At 41.8% G+C, this 7755-nt stretch overlaps 1 protein-coding gene across 1 annotated transcript in view; it reads left to right on the forward strand.

Annotated features, from left to right (window-relative positions):
- ABL2 (ABL proto-oncogene 2, non-receptor tyrosine kinase) overlaps positions 1-7299 on the forward strand; it is a 61279-nt gene extending 53980 nt beyond the window's left edge. The window contains exons 10-11 of the mRNA XM_087726837.1: positions 1875-2048; positions 4321-7299. Coding sequence (XP_087582963.1) covers positions 1875-2048; positions 4321-6047 — 1901 coding nt within the window. The 3' untranslated portion in view covers positions 6048-7299. The remainder of the gene's footprint in view (positions 1-1874; positions 2049-4320) is intronic.
- The last annotated feature ends 456 nt before the right edge of the window (positions 7300-7755 follow it).

A 7755-nucleotide genomic window follows, 5' to 3' on the forward strand; every position in this document is an offset into this window, starting at 1 on the left:
TTACTGGACCACCTGTTTTATTTGTTTATTTATTTATTACATTTATATTCTGCCTCAATCAAATATTGATAGTTGAAGTAACTATATTATGGTGGTTGTGTTCCTTCCTGAGTGGGATGTTATAGAATGGGTTCTTGTGCAACCCATCACATGCTGCTTCAGGGCTAATTGTGCCATTTATGCAGTCCGAAATCTAGTTGTGCATCCCTATCTGAGGGTTGCAGTGAAAGCCCTCATCCATCACCTGTTGGCTGTCAGGGCCTGGATGTGGTATAACTGACTCATATTCAGCCTTGGCAAGAAAGAGTGGGTATTCATTTAGAAACCCACCAATTCTGCTATAATACATTGATTGTATCATTTGTGACTCTCAGTGTAATTACTTCCCCATTAGAAGCAGACCTGGACTTTGATGGTCCTCATAGCTCCTGTTAGAACGAAAGCATTTGTCCACCTTTGGTTATTGAACTGAATGTAACCTTACCTAGATAGGACACTGAAGATAGTTCCTCTTATCCTTTCCATCTCCCTTATGGATTATTATAATTTCATTCAGGACTGTTGTCGAACACCATCTGGAAATTTCAGTTGGGCAATCCGAACACTGGACCCACAGCTGACCTTAGATCACCATTTGTCGGCTGTGACCAGGGGGGCATTTGCCCAGGTTCGCCTGGTGCACCAATTGCGTCCCTACCTAAACCGGGAGTATCTTACAACAGTCACTCATGCCCTTGTGACCTCAAGACTGGACTACTGCTCTGCGCTCTACATGGGGCAGCCCTTGAAGAGTGTTCGGAGACTTCAGCTGGTCCAGAATGCAGCCGCGCGAGCGATTGTGGGTGCGCCACGGTACACCCACGTTACATCTATCCTCCGCGAGCTGCACTGGCTGCCTATTGGTCTCCGGATACGCTTCAAGGTGTTAGTTATTACTTATAAAGCTCTACATGGTATCGGACCTGGGTACTTGAGAGACCGCCTCCTGCCAGTTACCTCCCATAGACCCATTAGATCCCACATATTAGGCCTCCTCCATCTGCCGGCCAATGCCAGCTGTCGACCAACCAGAGGAGGGCCTTCTTTGTGGCTGCTCCAACCCTTTGGAACGAGCTCCCCGTGGAGATTTGGACCCTCGCCACCCTTCAGGCCTTCCAGACAGCCGTTAAGACCTGGCTGTCCCAGCAAGCCTGGGGGTGAGTTCCCCCCCCTACTCGAATTTGCTGTGCTTGCTGTGTTTTTTAAATTGTTGTATCACTGTCCTATTTGTCTTATTTTCTGTATTTGTTTTCCCCTTCCCCTGTTTTTTGTTTAGCCGCCCTGAGTCCCTTCGGGGAATAGGGTGGCCTACAAATCGAATAAATACCAAATACCAATATAATATCATTGCTGTAGGAAGTGCACAGGCTAATAATATGTTTCCAAATGCATTTCAGTGTGTCAGTCATTATATATAAAGCCCTATGTACCTTGCGTGTCTTCAAGACCACTCATCCTATATAGATCTGCCCATAAAATCAGAGGGCACGGAATGTGTACAAAAGATCCAAACTATGCAAGGTACAGTGACAATTGTCCTCAAAATAAGTATTCTTTATAAGAGCGCCACACTCTGGAATAACCTGCCCCAGGGGCAACATAACACTCCAAAAACTTCACTGTTTCAAAAGGCATTTCTGTCCCAACGAACATTTAATCATTTCCACAGTTAATAATAAACTTTTGATTGCAGCCATGTACCATATTGGTTTTGTTGCACACGTTGTATTTTATTGTTGCATTGACTTCAGCTGTTTCTCCTCTTGCTTAGATTTGGTTGACTGAAGCAACCTGTAATTAATGAATACAAATTATTTCATGCATGCTTATTACAGAAGTGGCCGAAGAACTTGGAAGGACCGCATCTTCTTCCTCAATAGTTCCATATTTGCCTCGATTACCTATACTTCCTTCCAAGACTAGAACCTTAAAAAAACAAACAGAAAACAAAGAGAACATTGAAGGAGCACAGGAGATCATCGAGCATTCTGCATCCAGTTCTGCTCCAGGTATGTTATTTGAGTGGTCCAGACTCGGGAACTCAGGTTCTGGGAAATAATGTTTCAAAGGAAGGGAAAGAATTCTGAAAAATTGGATCACAACTAACATTGCTGCACATGATTTCTCATCTTCTCCCCCCCCAAAAATCTTGAAATCTAATGTGAAGGGTGCACCAATCTTCTAGAACAGGTTAAAATATCCATAAGTAATTAAAATGGGATGTTACATTTGTTCTGCTGGTGAATAGACATAAAAAAATGGAAACATCCCTCCATGTTTATGGTGGAGGAAGCAGAATATCTGGTCAGCTATTTAGATTATATATTAGATCAATTTGAATGCACAAACTCCTAAATTAATCTGACTTCTGTATTAAAAGTAATGGCATAGTTATATTCCCCCCTTAATATTTCCCCTCCTAAATCCAGTCAATTGTAGATTAACTGCTTTTCTTGCTAAGAATGCAGTATAGCATAATAAAACAGAAGAAATTTAAGCAACATAATATAGAGAAATTTACTCATTTGTATAATATGCTAGGGAATATCTGATATATATATCAGATATCCTGGGCTGTATGACATATTAGGCAGATGTGTTAACCACTAAGCCACAAGGTTCTCCTCCTTTATCAGCTGAGCCAGGGAAATAGGTATGTATTTTAGTGTCACAATTTATTTATTTATCAGCACAAATACAACACAAATGTAACAAAGGCAACAGTAAAAATATTGGGTTTCTGTCTGGATGGTCTCTTGTGACGAGCCGATAGACAGAGAAAGGAAACAGTAGGCTTCCTCCCATATTTGGGCATACCAGGGGTTGTGACACTAAAATACATACCTATTTCCCTGGCTCAGCTGATAAAGGAGGAGAACCTTGTGGCTTAGCGGTTAACACATCTGCCTAATATGTAATACAGCCCAGGTTCGAATCCCAGTAAGGGTATGGCTAGCTGATGAGAGCTAAATAGCTTGAAATAGATCTATACTAGTTTCCCTTTATTTATTTATCAGCACAAATACAACATATATATATATATATATATATATATATATATATATATATATATATATATGTATGTATGTATGTATGTATGTATGTATGTATGTATGTATGTATGTATGTATATGTATGTATATATGTGTGTATATATGTATGTATGTATGTATGTATGTCTGTGTGTGTATACATATATACACACACACACACACACACACATATACATACATACATACATACATACATACATACATACATACATACATACATACATACATACCTAATGGCTAAGAACTCTGCCTAGTATGCAATTTAGCCCAGGTTCGAATCCCAGTAAGGGTATGGCTAGCTGATGAGAGCTAAATAGCTTGAAATAGATCTATACTAGTTTCCCTTTATTTATTTATCAGCACAAATACAACATATATATATATATATATATATATGTATGTATGTATGTATGTATGTATGTATGTATGTATATATATGTGTATATATGTATGTATGTATGTGTGTATACATATATATACACACACACATACATACATACATACATACATACATACATACATACATACATACATACATACCTAATGGCTAAGAACTCTGCCTAGTATGCAATTTAGCCCAGGTTCGAATCCCAGTAAGGGTATGGCTAGCTGATGAGAGCTAAATAGCTTGAAATAGATCTATACTAGTTTCCCTTTATTTATTTATCAGCACAAATACAACATATATATATATATATATATATATATATATATATATGTATGTATGTATGTATGTATGTATGTATGTATGTATATATATGTGTATATATGTATGTATGTATGTGTGTATACATATATATACACACACACATACATACATACATACATACATACATACATACATACATACATACATACATACCTAATGGCTAAGAACTCTGCCTAGTATGCAATTTAGCCCAGGTTCGAATCCCAGTAAGGGTATGGCTAGCTGATGAGAGCTAAATAGCTTGAAATAGATCTATACCAGTTTCCCTTTATTTATTTATCAGCACAAATAAAACACACACACACACACACACACACACACACACACACACACACACACACACACACACATATATATATATATGGATAATTCTGCAGACCAAATCCCATTCTTTATATTTAGTTAAATATCAGTATTTCTCTGGTGAACAGCAAGGCTGTTTCCTCTCCTTTCAGTGTGAAGGAGGCACAAAGTTACTGCATCACCCTGAACAGCAGACATTTCTGTTCTTTTGTCTAGGTTTTATCAGAAGCACACAGCAAACCAGCGGATCCCCAGCACTACCTCGTAAACAGAGAGACAAGTCACCGAGTGGCCTGTTAGAAGACACTAGAGAAACTACCTTTACCAGAGACAGAAAAGGTGGTTTCTTTAGCTCCTTTATGAAAAAGAAAAACGCTCCCACACCTCCCAAACGTAGCAGTTCCTTCCGTGAAATGGAAAATCAGGCTCATAAGAAGTACGAATTAACGGGTAATTTTTCCGGAGTTGGTCCATTGCAGCATATTGATGGATTTTCATTTACTCCCTCCCAGCAGGATGGAAATCTTTGCTTATCCAAGTGTTATATTGGGAGCTTTGCACAACGGAACTTCTATGGGGAAGATGGTGGTGGCGGTGGCGGCGGCGGCAGCAGTGGGGGCACAAGCATTGGTAGTGGTTGGTCAGGCCTCACGGGCTTCTTTACACCTCGCCTGATTAAAAAGACATTTGGCTTACGAGCTGGGAGGCCCACTGGAGGTGATGAAGCCTCGAAACCTTTCCCCCGATCAAACTCCACATCTTCCATGTCTGCAGGTCTTCCTGAGCAGGAGAGAATGGCAATGACTCTTCCCCGAAATTGCCACCGGTCCAAAGTCCAGCTGGAAAGGACGGTATCCACTTCCTCCGAGCCCGAGGAGAACACAGACAAGCCCAATGATCTTCTCCCTAAAAGGAGTGAAGAGATTCATACGCTGACCAGAAGCCGACCAAAAACTAAACTGCTGCCGAGGGGCGCGACAGCCGTTCCTTTCAGGACTCCTTCTGTGGACACATCTGTTTCGGAGAAGGACGGCCAAGGGCCCACGGCGACAGCGAGCCTGAAAAGCAAAGAGAAAAACAGTGGGATGCGACAAGGTTCCGTAGAAGGGGAAGACAAACCAGGCTGGCCTTCTCCAGCCAAGGCTGCAGCAATACTCCCAACCACTCATAATCACAAAGTGCCCGTTCTCATCTCACCTACTCTGAAGCATACACCAGCTGAGGTGCAGCTCATCGGCACAGACTCTCAGGGGAATCGGTTCAAGCTCTTGTCTGAGCATCAGGGCGCTGCTTCTAGCGACAGGGATAGACCCAGGCGGATAAAACCAAAGTGTGCTCCACCCCCTCCTCCGCCACCGCCACCGCAAGCAGTCCTGAGGCTCCTTCATCAGCCTCCGGGTACCTCAGAGACAGTGGAAGAGTTGGATAACGGAGCATTGGTACAGCCTGGGCAAGAGAGCGAGGGCAGCAAAAAGGCAACAGCGGCACCTACCGGTGGAAAAGCTGGAAGGCCAATCATGCCTCCACCCCAAGTGCCTTCACCGTTGTCTTCGTCACCTGCTAAAATGGCCAACGGCACAGCGGGAGCTAAAGTTGCTCTGAGAAAGACCAAACAGACCGCGGAGAGAATCTCGGCAGACAAGATCAGCAAAGAGGCGCTTCTGGAATGCGCAGACCTCCTCTCCAGTGCCATCGCAGAACCTACCACCAATAGCCAGCTGGTGGATACTGGGCACCAACTATTAGATTACTGTTCAGGTTATGTGGATTGCATCCCTCAAACGCGCAACAAATTTGCTTTCCGGGAAGCCGTGAGCAAACTGGAACTCAGCCTGCAGGAACTGCAGGTGTCCTCGATGGCTGCTAATCTGCCCGGAACAAACCCTGTACTTAATAACTTATTGTCTTGTGTTCAAGAAATCAGTGATGTTGTTCAGAGGTAGCTTCTGTCAAACCATCTGCTTTAGGAGGAAGGAAAAAAAAAAAAGAGTTCACAAAATTGAGAGGAGAGTCGAGAGTGACTTCTCCTCCTAATCATTTTTTCCCCCCTATGTTAATGTTTTGAAAGGAGAAGACTGATGCTTGAGTAAGTTTTATGTGAAGTACCTCAGATCACTGAGCTCACGTGTTTACAGGTTCATCTCAGTACATGGGGCAGATAAGAGGGAAGCCAGGTTTCACAGGGGTCAGGTGATTGCAGCTAAGGCAGGAAAAATGTTGAGAATTTGCCTTGGTGAAAAAAAGTTGCAAAAATAGAGCTCGCGCTCTTGATCATTTCCGGGAGGAAGGAGATTCCACGAAGATACCTTTGGTTTGAATAAGGTGCTTTATTCTCTTGGATGCTTGCCCAGTTGATTAAAATTACTGGACAAGAGATGAGGTTCTTTTTCTGCACTACTCTTGTGTTTTAATTTTCTGAGGTCCCGTCAGAAAGGCTTAGAGGTGCCATTGGACGTCAACTACATCTTTCCAAGAAAGAGAGGATAATTTTGAGGGAAAAGTCTTTTTATATTTAAAAAAAACAAAAAAGGATTGGCACTATAGGAAGTGCATGCGCCAGCCTGTCTGGTAGTCCTTCTGCAGTGCACTTGGTTGCTGTAATCGTAAGACACAAAACGAAAGAGCTGGAAGATGAAATGCATCCCCCTTCATCATCCCCATCTCATATTAGTCACTTACACCTTCACTCTTTCACAGCATCTTGAATGACAATTTAAGCAGGCTTGCCACTGGATTTCACACAATCACACCTTACACTCAAACTGCAATCATCACCATGTGGGTAGCATAGCGTGGTTAGCTAACCAATGGCAATCACTTGAGTTCTTTGGGGGATAGCATGCCCAAGAAACTCTTAATTTATCTCTGGCGTTCGAACCTGGGTACAGTGGTGGCTTTGCTATACCTTGAGGAGCCCTTTTGAATTAAAAAACACTACAGAATGCTGCTAGTGTTCTCTACATTCCTATTTTAATTGTGCTTACCTTAATGTCATTTCTTTTTGAGAGAACTAGAGACCCGAGGCCTTCCTATTTTCTAGTAGAACTATAAATTTGCTCTTGGAAAATACCAGTTCAGGTGCATTGCTGATATGGATTCTTTGTTTAGATTTTGTGCTTTATTTGTAGTTTCAAGACACTGCCTGCACATGGATTCATTATAAGTGATTAGTCTGTATAAACATGTTGCCATCTCCCTTCAAGTAGTCCTGTTGCAAAAATTCATTCATCTTCCAAAGTCAGCTTGCTATAGGGACCACTAATTTGAAAAATCCACTGATGTTAAGGAAACGATATTGGGCTTTTTCTGTGATTAATGTGACTTTAAACTAGCATTTGCACAACACGTTTGCTTCTGAAAGATAAGAGAAATCAGGCTATATGCTTCCATGAGGCCTCTTTTATTTTTGTTTATCCCAGATCCCCTGAACTCATTCTGTTTATTGAAATTCAGCAACAAACTGTTGAAAAATGGAGCTGTGGTTTCCCATTATTATTTTTTTGTCAAGAAACAAAACAAGGAAGATATTTGAAAGGCTTAATAAGAAGAAATCATGGAGACCCTGTTTGAAATGTCTTAGGAATCCTGATCTTCCCACCCCACATAACACGGTGATAACACTTTGTCCTCTGGCGCCGTTGGCTACCAATA

This window comes from Thamnophis sirtalis, unplaced genomic scaffold, assembly GCF_051295495.1.
Source record: "Thamnophis sirtalis isolate CommonGarterSnake01/CBP01778 unplaced genomic scaffold, rThaSir2_p1.2 scaffold_12, whole genome shotgun sequence".
Classification (NCBI taxonomy): Eukaryota; Metazoa; Chordata; class Lepidosauria; order Squamata; family Natricidae; genus Thamnophis; species Thamnophis sirtalis.